This window comes from Raphanus sativus, chromosome 6, assembly GCF_000801105.2.
Source record: "Raphanus sativus cultivar WK10039 chromosome 6, ASM80110v3, whole genome shotgun sequence".
In the NCBI taxonomy this organism is placed as follows: Eukaryota; Viridiplantae; Streptophyta; class Magnoliopsida; order Brassicales; family Brassicaceae; genus Raphanus; species Raphanus sativus.
The window spans coordinates 51,402,745-51,423,970 of NC_079516.1; the positions used below are offsets into that span (position 1 = coordinate 51,402,745).

Here is a 21,226-nt window from a genome sequence, read left to right on the forward strand (position 1 = left end):
GAGAAATCATATATACCTTGAAGGACTAGAGTCTCTAGCTAGTTTAGGAGATTTTTCTATGATATTGGACAGCAGTTTCCACTATTTTTCCTTGTAAAATTTCGAAAAGCAGAGCATTCAGGTTCTAAAAGAAAGCAAATATCTCATGAGTAGTGAGTACTAGGCCAATAATCAGGACATGCACATAGACGCAAACAAAATGTCATTAAACAAGACAAAGCAAAAAAAAAAGGAAAAGAAATAGATTCAGAGACGGGCTTCTAGAAGGGTACTTCATATTTCCTTTTTTTTGTCTCGATAAAAAAAAACTTAGGGTTTGATTTTCCTTTCTTACAAGTCTCTACACGTAGCTCGACTCTCTCTAGGGCTTATAAAATACACCGCAGTGCACTAACAAGTCACATAAAGAAAATAAACCATAAAGATTGATCAAACGAAAACATGCGACGTTACAGAAAGAAAGCAAAGATTGATCATCAGACCAAACCAGACACGAAATTCATCAAGTCTCTAGGAAAGGGTGCGTACGGCTCCGTCGATCTCTTCAGTTACAAAAAAGACGACGGCACAGCGTTCTACAACGCCGTGAAGACCTCCGACTCTGAGGATTACAACTCTATCGACAGAGAGTTTCGCGTCCTCACCGAACTCAGAGGATGTCCTGGAGTCGTGCAATCTTTTGGTAACTCTCTGCTTCAAGAAACCGATTCCGAGGGAAAGAAAGTGTACAAGATGGCCATAGAGTACGCAGCTGGTGGTAACCTAACCGAGTTCATCCGCGTAAACCGAAGATTATCGGATTCGGTTATCAAAGACTTCACTCGGATGATTCTACAAGGGTTGGTTTCGGTTCATGGTCACGGTTACGTTCATTGCGATCTTAAACCGGCGAATCTCCTTCTCTTCCCACGTTACGATCAAGAAACGTGGTATTGTTCGTACGAGTTAAAGATTTCTGATTACGGGTTGACGGTAAAGGCAGGAGAGGAGACTGTATGTTGGGAGACAAGTTCCCCGTTTGTCGGAACGCCTCTCTACATGTCGCCAGAGTCGGTCCGAGACGGTACCACCGTTGAGAAAACCCTAGATTTGTGGTCGTTAGGCTGCGTGGTTCTGGAGATGTATAACGGTAAGCATCCGTGGTTAGGGTCTGGTGTCGATGATATCAAGGCTCGTTTATTGGGTGGAAACGCACCGGAGATCCCAGAGACTGTGCCGTGTGATGCAAGGTTGTTTATGGAGACGTGTTTCGCAAGGGAACATGGAGAGAGAGGAAGCGCTTCGGAGTTGTTGTTGCATCCGTTTTTGACCGGAGAGAGGAAGGTGGCTGATGAAGCCGCCGGTGGAGTGAGGAGGAGGGTAGGGTTGAGAATCAGAAAACCTCCGTCCAGGTTTGAAGATACAATTACAACACATGGGCCGAAACAAAAGGCCCGTTTAAGAAAAGGCCCGCTATAAAAATTGACATGAACTTATGTATACCTGGCTCATTTTCCACGCACGAGGCTTGTAATATTATAAAATTTTATTATAAAAGGTTACGTTTCCTTTAGCCATGAGAGATGTCCTCAAGCAAGCAAAGGAGTTAAATTTTCAAAGTCTCCATATTTTCTCGGACTCTCAGGTCTTTATTTCTATCCTGTGTGAAGGGCGGGATTTGAATGAGATTGCAGGTCTCCTTACTGACATAAGGAACTTTGCCACTCTCTTCTATCCATTTTCTTACTTTTTTGTACCTCGCCTTGAAAATCTTCTGACTCTTTGGCTCGAGCAGGCCTTGCTCGGCTGGTTGTGTAAGCAAGATTAGTATATTTAATGAAGTTTATGTTTGACAAAAAAAAAGAAAGAAAATTGACAAGAGGGCCGGAGACATATCACATAATGTAGAGAAGTTCCCCACATACATAGTTAAACCATCATCTGAAAAGATGCTTTCACTATATTATAATTGTTATATATATAGGAATATTCATAATGGTGGTCCATATAAAAGAAACAAGACCCACATCAGTTTCAGACAATAATGATAATCACAAACCCAAAGCGTTAGACCTTCCAAAAGCTTAAATAGTTCGCATTTCACGTTTGTATGTAATTATATTATTATCGAAATCTCACATATATACACAAGTTTAGAGAGCCCATTGTCTTCATATGTTGTTGTCACTGCCTATGTATAGCTTACTCATTGAAACATGTTTTCTTCCTGACGCTTATTTTCATTTCTCTTTTCTAATATACTTAATTCATATAATCTGTATCCCATTCTGTGACACGTTGTAAAATTAACGACAATATAATTTGAATAACTTTTATAGCTGTTGACAAAAAAAAATTGTTAAACAATAGATGGAACATCAAACGTTGTTAAACAAACACTGAAAGAGACCAGTGAGCTCTTCATGTTGTTTTCAACTCCACTTGCATTTGTTCTGTAGCTATTAATTTCGGGATTCCTCTCATTCTTTAGTTCTGTTTTCTTCTACTTAAACTAAAATATCTTCCATCATGTATTTCCTATATTACTTTGAAGTTTGGTCCTTATTTTTAGCTAAACATTGTGAGGTCACATACAACGAAAAGGACAAGATATGCTTGTCCCTCAAATCTACTCTCTTTTTTTCATCTTCCATATATTTATGAATTATGATCTTTATTTATTGCTGGCCAAACACTTCACCAATTTTCTTTTTGAGAAAAAATAATATGTAAGAGTGTAGGAGTTGAATCCAAGAAATGGATGTTAAGGCAAGAAAGTGAGAGATATGGTCCCCTCAACAAAAGCCATTAAATCTCTGAGCATATGACTGTGACTTTAATGGCAAAGCAAAGAGGTTTGCATTTGCATGATTCAATGAAGCGTTGCTGTTAGGGTTTAGGAGGTTTGTGGGCTTTTAAGTGCATGTTTTTTGTAGGGTTCAAATGCCATTCATGGGACCCAAATACATTTCTTAGATTTGTTTTATTTTTTGTTACTAATGACTTTTTTTTCTTAGATTGTTTTCTTACTCTATTAGTCAAGAATTGTATTCAATTGAAAGTTTAAATTATTTTTATCAAAATGATAAACTTATTTTTCTTTTGATTTTTTTTGTAAAAAGAATCATGTGTTATTAAACTTATTATTTAATAGACTACACTAAATTCACTGTTACAGATTTTTTTTTGTGAATTTTAAGATTATTTAGTTATTTTAGAGTACTGTATTATTGGTGAAATTGTTTAGTTAAAAATAATATCCAAATTCCCCTTTTTAGATGATATTTTAGAGTGGTCTAACATAAATATAATAAATTACCTAAAATTTTATTAAAATCAAATAATTTCAAATTATAGATTTAATACAACCCCTATATGTTTTGTTTTCTCAAAGAGTTCCCTGTTTCATGAGTCCTAAAAATATTCTATTGATGGCACATAGTGGATAGTGATTAGGACTTATGAATCAACCGACTATTAGTAGGATCCAAGATTCTACATACATATATAGACTCCGATCTTCTTAGATACACATTTTCTTACAAAAATATATTCTTCGTTTTAGAATGTTTTTCCATTATTTAATATTACCAGAATCAGATTAGAAAAAAAGTTAAATATTCTTATCAATTTATAATATTTATTAACACACTTAAAGCCACTTATGATTTTCCAGGGATATTTCTTCTATATAATTTGAAAAATAAACCCCATGTTACAGGTTTAAACAGGATTTATTTGTGAAAATAAAGAGATGTGGACTCCTCATGTGAGGTCCAAAATCTGCAAAGTTATGTTTGTAAATTAATGTATTTTGGGACCAGTACTTCGCATGGACATTACCATAGTTGAATTTATTTCCGTTCTTACAATACGTTTTGATTAGTCAGATATCACACACACGTTATGTGAATAAGTGAATTTATGTAAGGAAGTCACTCTAAACAATCTTTAGGGGAATCCGTCTGTGACAATTTAGAAAAAAAATAACACTTTTGTAAAGTGATTACATCAGTCATTATAATCAAAACCAATTAAATAAACGAGTTTTAGTTAAACCATATAAGCCAAAATGAAAAATGTCTTAGTTTTATAATAATTTTCAGTTAGTAGATTATATGTCGGAGGTGGGGATGTCTTGGTGCATATATCACTCTTTATCATGTTGCTCCTAATCAATTTCAAAATCAAATGACCGGTTCCATATGTATATATATAATAATGACAAATAACAGAAATTAGCTAGCTATTAACATCTGATCTAAATTCTTGTTTGAGTTACGACCGTATATATATAGGTCGAGGAATGTTGTGAGTCGGGATTGAGAAGTTCATCAATTGAGTTTTTTGTTTGTTTGTAAAAAGTTTCATCAATAGAATGCTATGAAACAATAAATAAAAAGAAAATATTATTTTAGAAGTAGGACTACCTAAGACGTGATTATAGTTTATGCTTATAAATATATCATAAGTTATAAAAAGAACACATAATATATTGTGTTCTTGTTCTTGGATAATCGGGCATATCATTTTGTTTGTGCTATCCTACACTCATGAGATTAATATCAAGCGATATCAAAACATGTAACATGTTTTTAGAATTTTGGTTTGTCAACGTCAACGTAAACTTAACAACATGATTAGATTAAATAGTGTAAAGAGGATTTGAATAGCTATATTTTAAAATGGATGATATCCCGGTTCTAGTTGCGAATTCAATTTAGTTTAGTCAATACGCTAATACAACTTAATTAACATTCCATACATCACCAAAAATATACAAAAGCGAACCAGGAAAAAAATATGAAAACTAGTGGACTGAAGAGTGAATTATTGGTACAACGAATGGAATTTTGAGTGTGTAGTGTGTTTAACACCAAAAGAAATTGGAGTGTATAAACGTGAAGGGATATATAGTTCAAAATGAAGAAGACGTGGACCAAATTTTGCCGGATGATCGTGTTGATAAGTTACATTCATTGATGAGAGGACGAGATCTCTACAAACAAAGATTCAATATTTGGTTTAATTATCTGGTGATGAGATGAACTAGTTGGTTATTAGCATCATTCAATGATCATATTTCAAGGACCACCCCCCGATCTCTCTCTCTCCGTAAGATCATCTTTGCATTAGTGAGATAATAATCCAAGAATGTAAATTGCTGGTCCTTGAGAGAGAAGAGCTCTCTTTAATTAGGTCTCTCTCCTCTCTGTCTATTAATTAGTCTGTTAGTAGTAAAATCCATGTACTTATACGTAGGCATAACTATAACCAAATAGGGTCCATGGTATAAAAGAGTACATACCTAACTTCACCTTGCTAATGATCTCTTACCTACAAACTCTCACTCTTTTTAGTTCAACCCATTACTCACCATGACCCCATTTCATCTCCTAACGATCAATTTGGTAAACTTTTTTGTCTTCTTTTCAACAGTTTCAGGAATCACTTTTAAGAAACAGCTAACAGAAAAGGAGATAACTTTCAAAAAGGATAACTTATTGGAGTTTTAAGAGAAGGAAATGTGCGTGTGATTGGGTAGGGAGTACTATTTAAACACATTATGTTACATACAATACCAAAGACACACGAGATATATTTGTATTCCTAATACTACATATCCATGGTTATCCACGTATCAGTGCCTACTGCCTAGTAAGCGACGATAAGTTTATATTTCTTTTTTTCTAACAACTTCGTTCATGTACTATGTATCAACAAAAAGTCACCTCCGTACATCAGTCGCATCTTTTGTTAGTTTTTGTTTTTCTTAGCTATTTATTCGTGTTAAAACTAGAAAGTAATAAATTTAGAAATAAATGAAAAATTTCACTAGAACAAAGACTAAAGATATTCAAGATATATATTAAAAAATATTTCAAATTTTCCAAACAGAAAAAAAAAAACAATGCGACCTAAATGTGAATTATTGCTTAGGTGTATAAAACGTAAAGTTCTAATACTCAAGATATATATTAAATAATAAACGTAAAGAATAATTTGTGATTTAAGCGTACAGTTTAATCACCTTAAAAAGAATTTTGGAACCTCTTTAAATTAATGCAAAACCACATCTCTCATCCTTCTGATCTCTGAAACAGACTCAAACTCACTCACTAGGTCACTCCTCTCTTTCTCTCTCTACTCCATGGAAGAAACCAATGGAAGAAGAGAAACTCACGATTTCATGAACGTCAACGTTGAATCCTTCTCTCAGCTTCCATTCATCCGCCGTACACCTCCCAAAGAAAGAGGCTCCATTATTCGTCTCTTCGGCCAAGAGCTCGTCGGAGATAACTCCTCCGGTACTGCTCAACAAGAGGAGGACACTTCTGAAACCACAGCAACCAAGATAAACGACGAGAGCTCGGAGAATGTCAAGGACAAAGACAGCAGCAATAACAGGAGATTCGAGTGTCACTATTGTTTCAGAAACTTCCCTACTTCTCAAGCCCTAGGTGGACACCAAAACGCTCACAAACGCGAACGCCAACACGCCAAACGTGGTTCTATGCCGTCATACCTTCATCAGGCTGGCTCTCACCACGTCTACGGCTTCCTCAACAACCACCACCACCACCGTCACTATCCCTCGTGGACGCCGGACGCTAGATTCTACGGTGGTGGAGGAGGAGGAGTACAACAAACGCCGTCGTATTACTCACGTACTCTTCCTCCTCCTCCTCCGGCTTCTTCTAACACACCGACGATCCACGGAAGTCCTTTGAGTTTGTGGCGTGTACCGCCTTCCACGTCAGCAAATCATAGCGTTTACTCAGCTTCACCAGCTTTAGCGTTTAGGACGCATGACCAGGAGAGTAAGGAGTCGCATTGGCCTTACAGGTTGATGAAACCTAATGTGGAAGATCATGTGAGTCTCGATCTTCATCTTTGACACTTGCTTTTTTGGTGTCCATCATTTTAACTTAAGCCGTGGTGAGACCAATGTTGGGAAAAACGACGAGGTATTCATGTTTTGTAAGGAGAACCGGCATGATGTGTAGATCTTAAAACTTCAGATTTTGATTTTATATTATATAATAAAGAATAATTTGTGATTTAAGTTAGAAAAAATGTTCAATCATTCATTTCTGAGTTCTGTTATGGCGTCAAGATTCTAAACATGTAGATATAGAGGAACATTAAATTAATAGCCATGGAAGTCATACAAGTACGTACTTTCTCTGTTGTTGCAGTCAAGAAAATTGAAAGGCTTGATCTATGTCTCATTAACTCAAATTGTATGTCTTTTAAATCATGAAAACCCACAAATCTCTCTAGTTCCAAACGTTTATAATTTTTTTGTTTTAATAAAACGGTCTTTTACCGAACCAAGAGCCAAAGAAGAAAGCTATTGATGTTGATGATGATGATGATTCGGTGACTGTGGGGATCACTGAATAAAATGGACTAGACAAAAGGGGATAGAAAGAAAGAGAGTTGAGAAGTGAAAGTGGTCCATATGATTACAAATGTAGAGTTAATCAAAGAGAGCTTTCACATCTATCTCAAACACACTGAAAGCTTTCAAACCTTATTCGGGCAATTAACTCAAAGAGAATCATCAACCAAGCTGTATACCAAGCGTTTACTTGTTCATCTCTACGCATACACCATAATCAATATAATGAACTTTTTTTTTTGAAAAAAAAAGTTTAACCCAGATCTATTAAAGACACATACCTAATTTCCGGATAAAAGTAAAGCCCATATATATACCATCTTCTGGGCATTCAAATGAGCCGAAAGTAATAACCCATATCTGGGTGGTCGGTGAGGTTTGAACCCGGATTCGCTGTATTGAGTTTATTAATTCCCTCGAGCATCACTAGGCCACCGCAACCGGTTCAATATAATGAACTTGAAAAAAGCTTTTAGAATCTGCCTCTCTTTTGTTTTTTAATAAACTATATCGGCTATATCGTCAGTTCCAGAAGAAAAAACACATTTAATGGTATAAAGTAGTTTGTTTATCACACTGCCTTCTGACTAACTGTACGAATAGCCGAATCGTATGTGATTGGAGAACCATGTATATACTAGCTAAACCGAATACTAAACCCAAACTAACCAAATAACATCTACTTATATGTTTACGCTAGCTGTATCCTAAGTTATCCCTTATTATTATGCTACCACTACTTGGTTCTGCCACTCATGACCACGTTTCTTGCTAATTGCCTCCAAGAGAGGGGAGAGTTTTGATAGAAGCCCATAATGCCTTTAAAATAAAATGCCTACAAGAATGATAATTATTAATGGTATCTATAAGAAGAACGATACCAATCCTCGTACCTAACATGTGTTAATAATCAAAACATTAAAGACAACAGTATATTGGCTACGACTTTACGTAAACCAAACCTTTCAAAAGCTTGACTTTTCTAGTTTTGGCATGACTTCAATCAAAGAGATATGTGGCGTTTCCTTCACCATATATCTACCATAATTAGATCATTTATTTTTCCAACAACTCATGATGGTTATAGATATATTACGCATTTCAGTACCAAAGCTTTATAACTACAAGCTGCGGTACATCTTAAACCAAATCTAACCGATATACATACAGGTTAATAACAACTAATCTCACTCGACCAAGTCTACGACTAAAGGCTATGAAAACTGAAAAGGGTAATAATCACAAAAACGTCAACTTTACATTCTTGACTCTTGAGGCAATAATGCAGTTTAATTAGAAGTCTAGTAGATACAACAACTGTGATTGAACAGAAGACACTTGTCCTTGGTACTCTTCTCTAATTAATTATGTCATGTAACGTTGTAGCATGCATGATTGGTCTACTATCTAACTACAGTAACCTACTGAGTTGCTTTATAAAGAAAAAGAAATTAAAAACTAATTAACTAACATTATACCACAAATCCTGAAGTCTAATTAATCAGATTATTTTGATAGGGAAGGACAACACACACGGTGCAAACTCAACCCGTCATAAGTTGTTTTCAGACAAGTCTTATGGGAACATAAAAACAAATAAAAAGACATGTGTGCTCGTAGAGACAGTTGTTTGGATAACAAAGCTGCAGACACTAAACCAGAGAACACAGTACATCTGAGAATTACGTGATGGTTTTATCAAATTATGGAAAATTTTAAGGATATGGTGGTGTACATGTCAAAGAGTTAACATCAAGAGCAGCTAGAAAAGGACCCCACTAAAATTAATGCAATGTAGAAGGAAGCATGTGATGAACAACATGATAAAAGAAGCACATAAATAAAGACGTGTGAAGAGCATACACACACATTATATAACCTTAGGACCACTTTTCTCTGCTCTCTTGTCTCTTTTTTTTTAATAGATTAGATTTGTTAAAAGGACTAGTGGAAGTTAAGGAACATCGGCCCACAACCCTAGGAAAATTGCAACTTGAGGATGATAGTTCGAACAGTACACATCTCAAACCACTTTCAAATTAAAACTCAAATCCGATGCACATAACGATGCAACCTTCCAAACTGGTGGCCTTGTTTTGGTAACCTAAGCTACATAAAGTTCCACCGACACTGAGACCATGTGTTTAATTTATCCTTCAGGCTCTGGTTTCTTATAGTATACTAAATTTCAACATGAACCTTTCAGATGGTGTTATGCCAGGATTAAGGACAAACATATCACAAGAAAATTCGGATTCACATGTGAAAGGTTGCCACTAAAAATACATGGTTCTTATTGTCGAAGGCGGGTTTCAACCCACTTCAAACCCGGCCCAAGCATCCGGCTTAATAGCCCGAGTGCTCAATAAGAAGACAATGGGCCATGAAACCTAACTCTAATTTCTCTTTGGAATTGGAGATATAGGACTTCTTGTAAAATGAACCAGGAAGATATTGGTATTGCAATGGACAGGGAAACGAAGAAATTTCGAAGATGGAGAGGAACACAAATTACAAATACATTATATTTTGTATAATCAACATTATGGATGTTAAATAATGGATGGACGGCACCAAGCAAGCCACCAATACCAGAACCAGCCTATATAGCACATGAGATACTTAGTTAGAGAAACACATCCATAGTGTTAAGTGTTAACAACCTGACTATTACAAGTTCTACATGCACCTAAACCTAACACAGCCAAGATGTGTACTTTCCAGTGTATCAACTGAAATTGTCAAAATATTTAATAATGGGCCTTATGGGCTTTTTTATTTCGGCCCAAACAAAGACTACGCCATCGTCTTCCAAGTCGAAATGATGCCCTAAAAAGTCTTCTCTCTCTCTGCTATCCATCTTCATTCTTCTCTCGATTTAGTACAGAAGCTGCAGTTATCAATGCATTCCCTTTCGTTTCCATCTTCTTCTTCAACCCTTATACCTTCTCTGTCTGTCTTCAATTCTTCGAAACCAAAGAAGCTAACTCGTCTTCAAAGTCACTACCTTTCTCCTAAGCCTAAGCTTCTTTCGTTCTCCACTAAACAGTCTGATGTCTCTCGTCAAAGAGCGTTTTCCATTTCCTCTTCTTCCCCACCAGAGGAAACAGTCTCAATGGTCGATTTCCATGAGAAAGATTGGTCTTTTCTCGAATCCATGGATTCGGAACAGAACCAGAAGCTCGAAAAGATCATAAAGGCTGGAGAAGTAACAGAGTCTTCGAGGGTTTTGGTTTCTATTAGCTCAGAAGGGTTCGTTGATCGTCTGGTGGAATCCTCACCTTGCCAGCTCTTGCTTATAGTCCACGACTCTCTTTTCGTGTTAGCCTGTGTCAAAGAAAAATACGACAAAGTCAAGTGTTGGCAGGGAGAACTGATCTATGTTCCAGAGAAATGGTCTCCCATAGATGTCGTGTTTCTCTACTTTCTTCCAGCTCTGCCTTTCGGCCTGGACGAGGTGTTCAAGACACTGTCTCAATGTTGTTCCTCAGGTAAGAATGTTCTTACCACGTCTTCATTCTTTCTAGTTTGGTTTCTAACACAGTCTGGTCCTAACAGGTGCACGAGTAGTGATCAGTCACCCGCAAGGTAGAGAAGGTTTAAAGCAGCAAAGGAAGGAGTTTTCAGATGTGGTCGTCTCTGATTTACCTGATGACTCCACCTTGAGGAGTGTTGCTAAGAAGCATTCGTTTGAGTTAACTCAGTTTGTTGATGAACAAGGACTTTACCTTGCTGTTCTAAAGTTCTCCAAGCAATAGATTATGTCCCTGTCACAGATTTTTCCTGTTCTTGTTTTGTAATGAATTATTTAAACCGGAACTTTCGAAAAGAAAAAGAAAAAACTCTTGCAGAGATCTCTACATGAAATGAAATAACAAGGATTGCAATCCTCCATTAACACCAAACAGTCTGAAAACCAACTGTATAAATCTTTTCCAGTAAACAGTATAAAAAAAACCTTTTAGAAGATAGAAAACCTCAAGATGTTACTTTTGGCAAACAAGTTGTACTCTTCACCTAGTGTGCTCTCTTTCTTCTTCTTATTATTGTCACCAAAGACATGATCTCCTGACAACTTCAAGGAGAAGTCCCCCGACACCCCATCTCTGGAATGAGCAGGATTCGACTTACTTCCTGTAGACAGACCAACTGGCCCACTGAAGTGGAACAAGGAGAAGTCTTCGCCACTATCAGTATCCGGACCTCTGCTGCTTGGAGTTTCCACTGGATAAACTTTGTTTATCTTCTTTTCATCGGCTGCTCTGTTTTCCAATGGTTCAAGAGTTTGAACTTGGTCCACGAACGGATAATAAACTGGAGCTGGCCCGGAGTTGAAGAAAGGGGTTGCTGAATGGTTCAATGGAGTCCCATACTGGACGCATAACGGGGACTCTCCACTTAGACTGTATCCAAGAGGACCTGTGTATACATAATGATTAGGATGAGGGAATGGCATCAATCCATTGCCTGGAGCTCCAGACCAAGAGACTGGAGCTTGATGGTAGTAACCCATTGTTGAAGGAGCCTGGAAGAGAGGCAAAGGTATACTCTGGTTAACCATTTGGGGAAACATCATGCTTTGTGGCTGGGACAGGTAGGAACCAGTACTAACAAAGGCCCCTGTATTGTCCATGCTTTGGCTAAGAACCGTACAAGGAGTTCCCGTTAATTTACTTTCCCCGTTTTCAGCTGGATGATTAGACATTTTCTTAAGGTCTCTTTCATCAATACTCTTCTCTGTCTCTGTCTCTTTCTCTATTATCTTCTCTTGACAATCCTGCATATGGTTTTCAACATCCACTAGAGACTCTCTTCCTTCAACGTGCTGACTGGCATCTTCCAAGTCAGACATTGGGGAGGATTCAGTGTTTCCGCTGTTTGAAGACGCTGTATTGCTATCTCCTTCACTGAGACATGAAGAGCAATTATCTGAACTGGAGCTTCTACTCATCATTGGATCTTTGGAGTACATGCCATCATCCTTCGATGTTATGTGAACTTCCATCTTCTTGTCTTCCTCGGTTGGATTAATATAATTACCATACACATTGCTGCAATCACTAAGATTGGCATTACCCAACTGTTCTGTAGCCTTGTATCGAGACTGTGCCTCCGCTGACTCGACAGTGGAACTAACCTCTCCTGCCTTAAATGTTGAACATGTAACTGGTGGTGTGTCAGAGTGTGAGCTGTTTCGCGGATGCTTCAGCTGCATGGGTTCTCTCACATTTAGATCAGAGTCTGATTTATATATTGTTTTGTTTTCTGGCATACCTCTAGTTGCAGATATATTAGATTCTGCCTTTACCCAGTAACTGCAAGAACGGTCACCGTACCTCTCACCATTCCTGTTGCCAGAACGCTGAAAACCCTGATGAGACCTAATGCTGTTTGGTCTACCACCAGCCTTCGAAGCTATCACCCTCATATTTTTATTTGACCCGTTAAGATGTCTTGATGAAAGTTCTAAGCTATCGTTACAGTATCTTGACTCAGCAATATGGACAAAAGAAGCATTCTCCGGATATCTATTTGTATCTGACCACCTCAAAGCATGATCAGGCCGATGTTCTTTCCCTATGCTTTCTGTCTGCTGAACAGGTCTTGAGCTATCATTTGTACAGCACCCATTTTCATGATCTCTATCGGTGATATCATAATAGTGGGTCTCCGCTGTTGGAGTAACGCAACCATTCAAACAATCTCCATCTTGATCATCAGGAGTACCAAGTGGGGACAATTCTACATCTCCAGTTTCAATTCCTGAGTCCTCGCAGTTTATGGTATTGTTTGATTCCTCCTCAAGATTCATAGAGACTTCTTCTGCTAGTTTTTCTCCTTCTTTATCAATAAACTTTGGATCCTTCTGCTCTTTTTCTCGTTCTTTTTCTTTCAACCTCTCTTTTTTACGAAGTTTTTTCTCCCTTTCTTTTGTTCTTTTCCGCTCTTTTCGCTCCTCTTCTTCACGCTTTTCTTTTTCTTCTTCTTCAAGAAGCTTCGTCTGCAAGTGTTAAGATGATGGAGTTATTAGACAGAAAAAGGGTATTATGTCTTCTTAAATTGCATAGATTGTCAAGAATTCAATCAAGATAGCAAACAAACCTGCTTCTCTAAGGTGGTAATTTCCTTGCAGGCAACATGAACACGTTGCTCCAATAGTTTCGATGAAAGGCAGACAAATATACTGTGAGCATTTTGACGGGCTGTACCATCCCTAAATGCCTTTTCAACCTAAGATAGTATCATGGAGAGAAATGAATACACCTAAAACAAAGCACAAAACAAAAATAGATGGAAAGTGAACTTAGAGGAATCTATAACAAACCTGCTCCTTGAAAATAACCGTTGCAGCATCTAGAAGAAACTCTCGAGCAAGTTCTGGACTCTTAGCGTGCTTTTGTGGTCGGAAGCACTCACCATCAAGCTCATTCCCATCTTTGTCTACTTCACTCTTAGATATTATTGTAAATACAGTGACAACATTTTAGCAAGGAGATATCATATCTGTAAATATCTGAAGGTTATCAGTCAAAAAGCTGTTGGTCATCAATTTACCTCTTCTTCCTCAATTTCTTCGGCATGCTCAAAAAACATTCGGATGCATTTCCCACTTCTAATTGAAACAAGTCCATCCCCAACCACAAGCCTAGAATGAACGCATTGTTGGCATCCCAATGCATGGGCTTTGACTGATATCTCCGAGGCGCGGCCTTTTTTTTTAAATGCCCTAAGAGTAATGTAGCATTCTTTTAATCCATGAAGATCTAGGCCATTGACTTGGGCACTCCTATTACTGCCTACTCGTCTGAAATCGAGGATATCAGATTCGCCTTTTTCAGTTCCAATAGCCCATTCGAACTGATAATATCCAGCATTCTCTGTAAAATACTGACTCCAGTCTGCTTTAACGGAATCAATTCCCACCTGAGATATTACAATTACACTTCTCATTCTACATATAAGCTTCTCAGGTTTACAGGTAAATCTACTCTTGTAGTATAGGGTATAGGAAGCCGCACAAAGGAAAGGTTAAGAAAGACAAAAAAACCTGATATTGAAAGGCTGTATCCGCAACGCAAAACCATTCGGTACATTGTGGTTTAATTTGCATTCGTTTAAGTTCCTTGAGTGCTTTAAACTCTCGGATAACATTTTTTCTGCAGTCTCTACAGAACTTCTTGCGGTCAAATCTGTAGTTTGAAAGAGTCAACATGTTACTGAGGAAAGGAGGAAAAAAAAGAAACAAGACCATGAAAAGAAAGATAAGAGAACATAACAAGTAAGTAATACATGCAATCACTTGATTTAGCACATCATGGTTGAAAGGACTCCATCCTAGCAAATATTCAATTTAAATTACTTATGTTCTAAGAGTCTACAATACACCCTAACTGGAGAAAGCAGATTATAGCTAAACACCTTGTGGACTGAACTTGTGACAGAAGAACATCCAAAAAAGAAGTTCAAAATCAACAAATAGAAGAAAGAAACCTGGAAGTTAGTCTTCCAATGAAATCCTCTTCTTTCATAGTGAAAAGTGACTGCCGGCTTTCGTCTTCTAAAGCAGAATAAAATTCAGCTAACGTATCGCAAGAGAGCCATCTGGTATGCAAAGCACAAGCTTCTCTAGTTCCATGACCTTTACCATATCCAGACATCCCTTGACTAATCCAAACCCGGCCATCCCCACCACAGGCATCAGGATAAAGCAACTCACGTTCCCTCTCCCTAGCAAGCGCACTTTCAAACACCTGCAACAACCAATACCATTAACTTATTATCCACAGGGGAAACCTCTGGATTGGATTGGATTGGATTAAAAACTTACAGTTTGTAACACTTTGAAAGATTTGGGATACAAATAGCAGTCAAGAAGCGTGAGTGATTCATCCCGCGTGGCAGTGAGGCCTCCCCATTGATGAGCATCGGGGTCTTGCAATGCGTTACTGCTGAGAGCTGAGTTGCTGTTTTGATCTTTCGATCCTCCTCTCTGCTGTTGCTGCTGCGATGATGATGATGAGACAATCATCAAGAAGCATTCGAGAAGTAGGCCATTGCATCTAGAACAGCACATGTTCTTGCGCGCCTTCTCAAACAGAGCTTGCCTGTCTATCCTCAGAAGCTTCTGCTTAGCTTTTGTAGACAACTCACTCCAGAACTGCATTCATAAGAATTCCAAAAAAAAAAAAAGATTTTTAACATTCAAATTCATCGATACAACATCAAGGGCCGGTGCTGAGCACAGACAATTAAAAAAAACATTAAATATTTAATCAAAAGCTTTATTAAATCGGCTATAAACCCTAAAATCTCAAAGCCGGCCCTGAAATGATCCAATCCGAAATAAAGAATATAGATGAAAGGACCTTGTGGAGCTGAATGCAGCTGACACCATCAACGTCACTTGACCAAAACCAAGAAGAGGAGGAGTGATCATCATCCTTGTGTGCCATCATTTCTCTCTAACACTCGTCTCTGTCTGTATTCACTAACCAATGATTCCCATACCGCAGACTACTAAATGACTCGAAAGCGAATTATCAATCGTAGGAATGAATTGATTGGGGGTGAATCCTGATTAACTCCTCCAATTACGATGTTTCCTCGGGATTGAGATCTCTTCGATGGAGGGAATCGAATCGAATAAAAAAATTGGATTGAATCGGGAAAGAGACGCGAGGAAGGCGATTACGATGAGATTCGCAGGTAAGATATATACATTTAGGCAAAAGACGCGTGAGGGGGGGGAGTTGCTGGCTGATTAAGAGGGTTTAGAAAAATGTTTGCTAAAATGACCTAAATCCACACAGTAATAACGCTAGGTTCTCTCCAGCAGTTGACACATCAGATTTTAAAATGCATATGAAAGTGACATGTCAATAAATGAAAAAATTTTAGAGAATCAATCAGTTCATTTCATTATATCCACGTACATTTACTCCCTTCCACCTCGGATTCTTATCTCTTCCATCCTAGCTCAACTAGGGGTGGGCATTTTACCCGATATCCGAACCCGTACCCGAACCCGACCGAAAAAACCCGAACCGAAACCGAACCGAAGTAGCAAAATACCCGAACGGGTATTGAATTAGGAGAGATTGGATATCCGAACCCGAATGAATATCCGAAGATAATCGAACATATGTATACTTAGGTCTATATTCCTAGTATACTTCTTTAATTTTATTCAAAATGTTTATTTTTATTATGCACATAGTTCAAAATTAGATAATTTACATATAATTGGAAAAATGTGAAATTTTTACTCACTTAAAATGCATGTCAAGATTTTTATTTCATTCATTAACAAAAGTTACATCCAAAATTTAAAAATAGTAATCAATTTATTATCTTTTATTTGTAAAATGTTATCTTCAAATTTATTAATCATTCGATTGTCAGAAAATAAAAAATCAGTTAAGTGAAATTTATATTTTTAAATACAAAAAAACTTGAGAAATGAAAATTTTAATATTTTTTTTTTCAAAATCTAAATATCCGAAAACCCGACCCGAAATACCCGAACCCGAACTAAAAATACCCGAACCCGACCCGAAGTAAAGAAATATCCGAACGGGTATTACACTCCTATACCAAAATACCCGAAAATCCGAAATACCCAATCCGAACCCGAACGGGTACCCGAACGCCCACCCCTAAGCTCAACAATGGCGAATTCAATGGCCACGCTTTCCAGAAGACTCTACCGATCTCTCCTATCCAACCCCAGATTCTCCCAATCTCCCAGATCTTCCTGCACCAACAACAACAACATCGACGAGTCGTCATCATCCTCCTCCATCTCAGACACCGAATCGCCCCACGAACCCAACGCTTCGGATCCGAACCATCGATTCTCCGGAGATGATCGCGTGATGGAGGAGCGTCCTCTCGACAACGGCCTCGACTCCAGCATTTTCTCCTCTCCCCCGGATAATTTCAATCCCTAAATCCTTTTCTCCGGCAAGTAGGGGAGGATGTGGAAGAAACTTTGCAGAGCTTCACTTCCAAGCTTGGATTTTCACCGATCTCTTCACCGGCAAAGTGGGTCAGAAAACAAACTTTCTCCTCTCTCTCTTTGTTCTACTGATGTATTTTTATGGTTTTCAGTCTTTCTTTAATCTCTCTGCTGTAAATTCTATTGCCTGAAAGTTTGTCATTACAGACCAATCCCACCTTACGGAAAGCAAAGCCGGCAAAGGTTATCTCTTTGATTTGGAGTTTGCAGAGAGACTACCTGCGATGGCCGGCGAATCAGAGACGAAAACGGAAGAGATAGAGTGTGTCTAACCAGTGGGTGCTGGTCAGATAGGTTCAAGAATCGCACAGCTCGCCGCCACGAACGGCCTTGACGTTAGGCGCATCCCTCTCAAGCCACCACAGCTATCTCTTCCTCAGCTATCTCTTCCTCTGTCAATCGTTTCTTCTCCAAAGGCCTAATCACCACCAAAGCAAGATTCAATTGATTATCCTTAAAAGAATATACTTTCCTCATGGGAACTTATTACAAATGATATCATTCATGCCGTCGTCGAGGGTTTCAAGGTAATCGGATCTGATCAGCGACTACAGTGTTGAGTATTTGTTGCTGGTCTTAAGATATAAATTCTTAGTGACAACATTTTTTTTTTTGTTAGTGACAGTTTTTGTTTCAAGGTATATGATTACGTGTGGTGTTTATTGACATTGTCTTCTTAAATTAACAGTTAATAGAGACTTTGGCAAGACAAACATGAACGTTCACGGTACAGGTCCCATACATTCTTCAGAATGGTAAGGTTTTTGAAAACTATAGGCAGAAACTTCTACTGTTTTTTAAGTAATTTTCTTATCTAATCTCTCTGGTGTGATAGGTGATTGAGAGCAGGGGAAACGAAAACACTTCTAGAGATGCTTTTTAGTCTTGGTGAGTGATATTTTTCTCTTAGGGTAACATCTTATGAAGTTTCTTGGGAAGTATGTAGAAATCTGTTTATTCTCTTACTGGTGTTTTTTAATGGAATTTAGAATTTGGTTGACTTTGCTGGATCTTTGCGAATTGCTAAAACTGGCGCTGGTGGAGTTCGCTTGATGTAAGGAAATACATAAATAAGAGCTTAATGATTCTTGGCAATGTCATAATAAGTTCAAAGCTAAGGTACACTTTCTTACCCTTACATTTTGATTACAAGTAACAAGAATATAGTTCAGCTCATTTCTGACATTCTTGATTATAGCGCACATATTCTGAATCGAGATAGTAAGCTCATTGGAATTCTTCAGCCTGCGCTTGGTGGTAATGCGAAGACTTGCATTATATGCACTATAGCAACATCAAAGCTTCTCTTGGTGCAACTGAAATCACAACGAGCCTTCTTTCAACTCTAGATTCACAGTTCTCAAAGATATGGGAAACACTTCGTGTGAGTCTGAAGAATACAACCTCATCGTTGGTGTCATACATACAAACACCATGTGAAATTCTTAACTCCGAAGACAAGGTAGCTTACTTGTCACAATGATCATTATACAGATCAGTTTTGGTTATTGTTTCTGTGGTTTTGCTAGGATATTGTGTCTCTCTTATTGGGACTTTAATTCAGTTAAACCTTTGCATCTATTGAAGTGTAAATTATCTGATAAATGGTTCTATTTAGTTAATTAGATCTTGTGGTCAGCCTGTCATATCTAAGACAGGTTTTGAATGTGATTTGAAGGGACAAGAAACAACTGCTCTGGAGGCGGAGAAGCTGAAGTCTGAGCTCCGCATTGAGGAAAGATATAGCGACCTGTTGAAAGAGTCATCTTTGGATAAACAGCTTCTAGAAGCTTCAAAAGAGAGCCATGAGAGACTCGAAAAGGAGGTACAATTCTTAAAGGAAGAAAGAGATTCATTAGATGTAACAGTCTCTCAATCTACTCACGGGATGAGAGTGATTACATCTGATAAAGAGAATGCTCTGAAAGATCTTCATGTGGAATTGAAGAGAAGGGAATATATGGAGAAAGAGATTAAGCAAATCAGCTTCGCTTTCTTCTAGCAGGCAGAGATCTCTTATGTGTTTTCACGATGAAACAAAATCCAAAATGCAGAAATTAATGACGCAGAATCTAAACTGAAATAGCAGAAACAGTTTTTTGTGTTAAAGTTTAATTTTTTCACTCGAGGTTTAATGTTTTCACTATAACATTAGATAATGATGATTATAAAGCTTATGTACAACACTCTGTATTGTACCCCAAACTTATTTAACCATATCTAATCAAAATAAACTGTGTATAAATTAAATTAAGATGTTACTAAACATGTGTTAATCAGCTAATGGAAAATGATACAATCTTTGACCAAAATTAAAAATAGAAAAAATTGAATAATCTAGAACCAAAAAAGAAAATAATAATAACAACAGGGTATACCCCTAAATTTGTTCAGATTCTAAAGAAATCATACTATGCATTAAAAGGTACATTTAAGTGATTTTTAATTACATATTAAATAAAATTTCATAAAAGTATTTTAATTTGACTAAAGGAGTAATTATATAACCAACTAATATCAATAACCAAACACCTAACATGGAATGATATATATTGTAATTATTATTGTAGAGACTATAGAAATGTATATGTACAAATAACTTTTTATCAGTTATGTACGTATATAAATATAGAAAGTAAATCTTTCGTAAACTCATACATGGTTTATAAATAATTTATATGATCATTTAAAAAATAAAATATTTATGAGATTTTATAAGTTCATTTTATTAAGACTTATATAATCATTTATGAAATTTATAAAATCACATACAACACTCATAATCTGACACAATAAATGGTATCATGCATAAAACAAAAATAAATATTGCAAGAAAAAATCTTCACAACAAATTAACGAATATACAGAGATCCTAAATATGACAAAAAAAAATACAGAGATCCTAAAACCCAAAAAAAAAAAATACTAAAAGTTGAAATATAAACCAAAGTAGTTTGATATCAACTAATCAAAATTTTCATAACAATATAAATAACATTAAATTTGAACATATAACAATTATCAAAATAAATGCATCTTACTAAAATACAGCCGAAGTCTATTAATGTATACTAATCGTATATTTAAACCAAATATTTTAATATTATCAAGAAGTTGTAAATATCATTTATCTAAGTAAATATCAAAAACTTCCGCGGCGTAGCGCGGGTATTTACCTAGTTATATGCAAAGATATCTAACTTACATGGTGTTCCTATTTTGAAGATAGGTTTTTGTGTTCGGAATTCTAGAGATATAGAAACCGTTCGGTTATTTATAAAATTCAATTATTTTATTTTTGGTTTTCAGATCAGTTCGGATTACAATTATAAAAACTGATAAATATCCGAATTTTTTAATTCTAATTTGGTTACAGTTCGGTTTCAGTTTTTTTTATTTGTTTTAATTAATTCGGAATAAAACAGATTTTTAGGGGTTTTCGGATTAAAAAATCGGGTAATACAGATAAATATTAATATTTTGAAGAAAAAATATTCAGATAATTCGATTCTTTAAGATAATTTAAATAATTTAAAATATTTTAGATAAAAGATATTCAAGTATTCTGGTTTTTTAGATAATCTGGTGTATACGTAATGTTTAGAATTTCAGTATTTTTATATTAAATATAACTAATAGTTTTAGGTATATAAACTGTATTTTGGATATTCGCATATCCATTTGATTTTCGGTTCAGTTTCAATTTTTTCGGTTATAGAATATAGAAACTGCTTACCTATTTCTGAATTTCGATTTGTTTTTGGATTCGGTTTTTTTGTTCGATTTCATTTGGTTATTTCATTTGGGGGTTGTTGGATATCTGC

General features: G+C 36.7%; 4 protein-coding genes and 1 long non-coding RNA gene across 6 annotated transcripts; 4 read left to right on the top strand and 1 right to left on the bottom strand.

The window, feature by feature from the left end:
• Positions 1 to 259: 259 nt before the first annotated feature.
• LOC108810910 (mitogen-activated protein kinase kinase kinase 20) lies at positions 260 to 1,501 on the top strand. Its single transcript, XM_018582980.2, has one exon. The coding sequence runs from the start codon at positions 442 to 444 to the stop codon at positions 1,456 to 1,458; it is 1,017 nt and encodes a 338-aa protein (XP_018438482.2). The 5' UTR covers positions 260 to 441; the 3' UTR covers positions 1,459 to 1,501.
• Positions 1,502 to 6,002: 4,501 nt separating this feature from the next.
• LOC108810296 (zinc finger protein 8) lies at positions 6,003 to 7,144 on the top strand. The gene has a single exon (XM_018582414.2). It carries the CDS (start codon positions 6,131 to 6,133, stop codon positions 6,875 to 6,877), a length of 747 nt encoding a protein of 248 aa, XP_018437916.1. The 5' UTR covers positions 6,003 to 6,130; the 3' UTR covers positions 6,878 to 7,144.
• Positions 7,145 to 10,231: 3,087 nt separating this feature from the next.
• On the top strand, positions 10,232 to 11,238 carry LOC108811504 (uncharacterized). Its single transcript, XM_018583559.2, has 2 exons — positions 10,232 to 10,875; positions 10,943 to 11,238. The coding sequence occupies exons 1-2, from the start codon at positions 10,287 to 10,289 to the stop codon at positions 11,140 to 11,142; spliced, it is 789 nt and encodes a 262-aa protein (XP_018439061.2). The 5' UTR covers positions 10,232 to 10,286; the 3' UTR covers positions 11,143 to 11,238.
• LOC108811502 (uncharacterized) lies at positions 11,205 to 16,154 on the bottom strand. 2 transcript variants are annotated; one of them, XM_056988734.1, is made up of 9 exons: positions 15,751 to 16,154; positions 15,213 to 15,542; positions 14,876 to 15,135; positions 14,433 to 14,574; positions 13,940 to 14,308; positions 13,710 to 13,835; positions 13,487 to 13,615; positions 12,659 to 13,385; positions 12,424 to 12,593 (listed from the first exon to the last, which is right to left on the bottom strand). In XM_056988734.1, the coding sequence occupies exons 1-9, from the start codon at positions 15,838 to 15,840 to the stop codon at positions 12,562 to 12,564; spliced, it is 2,205 nt and encodes a 734-aa protein (XP_056844714.1). In that variant the 5' UTR covers positions 15,841 to 16,154; the 3' UTR covers positions 12,424 to 12,561. The 2 variants fall into 2 exon arrangements, with proteins under 2 accessions (XP_018439058.2, XP_056844714.1); XM_018583556.2 differs by having other exon boundaries at positions 11,205 to 13,385; positions 15,751 to 16,152.
• Positions 16,155 to 18,109: 1,955 nt separating this feature from the next.
• On the top strand, positions 18,110 to 18,762 carry LOC130496572 (uncharacterized). The gene is made up of 4 exons (XR_008935739.1): positions 18,110 to 18,157; positions 18,238 to 18,290; positions 18,392 to 18,521; positions 18,601 to 18,762. It is a non-coding gene; the product is annotated as an uncharacterized LOC130496572 (long non-coding RNA).
• The last annotated feature ends 2,464 nt before the right edge of the window (positions 18,763 to 21,226 follow it).